The sequence below is a fragment of the Penaeus monodon genome, chromosome 20 (assembly GCF_015228065.2).
Source record: "Penaeus monodon isolate SGIC_2016 chromosome 20, NSTDA_Pmon_1, whole genome shotgun sequence".
Taxonomy (NCBI): domain Eukaryota; kingdom Metazoa; phylum Arthropoda; class Malacostraca; order Decapoda; family Penaeidae; genus Penaeus; species Penaeus monodon.
This window is the reverse complement of record NC_051405.1, coordinates 1,132,293-1,132,669: the sequence shown is the minus strand read 5'-3', so window position 1 is coordinate 1,132,669 and position 377 is coordinate 1,132,293. Positions and strand designations below refer to the sequence as shown.

Genomic DNA, 377 nt, shown 5'->3' with positions numbered 1-377 from the left:
AGAACCTGCTTGAAGTCTGTCTTTTCAAAGTCATCCAGGACTCAAAATCTGTACTCCTGGAGAACATTAAACAAACATACAAACAGCCAAAGTTATTAAATTTTTGCCGAATCATTAGTTGAAAAGTTGACTTAGAAAGGATACTTTCCCTCCATGGCAGCATTAGGGCAGGTTCTGATGATATGTATGTATATGTGTCTCTTTGCTTTTATTTGTTTCCATGGAACCTGTGTCTGCTCCGTCAACTTACCTCAGCTGAAGGCGTTTGCTGCCTACCGCTGTGTCGCGCTGGTCTTGCCATACACGGCCTGTCCAGTCTTGGGGCAAGCGGAGACTTACCCTCATGCCTGACTCCTGGGGAAAGAAAGGTTATGTGA

At 44.6% G+C, this 377-nt stretch overlaps 1 protein-coding gene across 1 annotated transcript in view; it reads right to left on the bottom strand.

The window, feature by feature from the left end:
* Nucleotides 1-377, bottom strand: part of LOC119585565 — a 72,332-nt gene that overhangs the window by 7,160 nt on the left and 64,795 nt on the right. Inside the window, exon 19 of the mRNA XM_037934233.1 lies at nt 251-354. Within this exon, the coding sequence (XP_037790161.1) occupies nt 251-354 (104 nt within the window). The remainder of the gene's footprint in view (nt 1-250; nt 355-377) is intronic.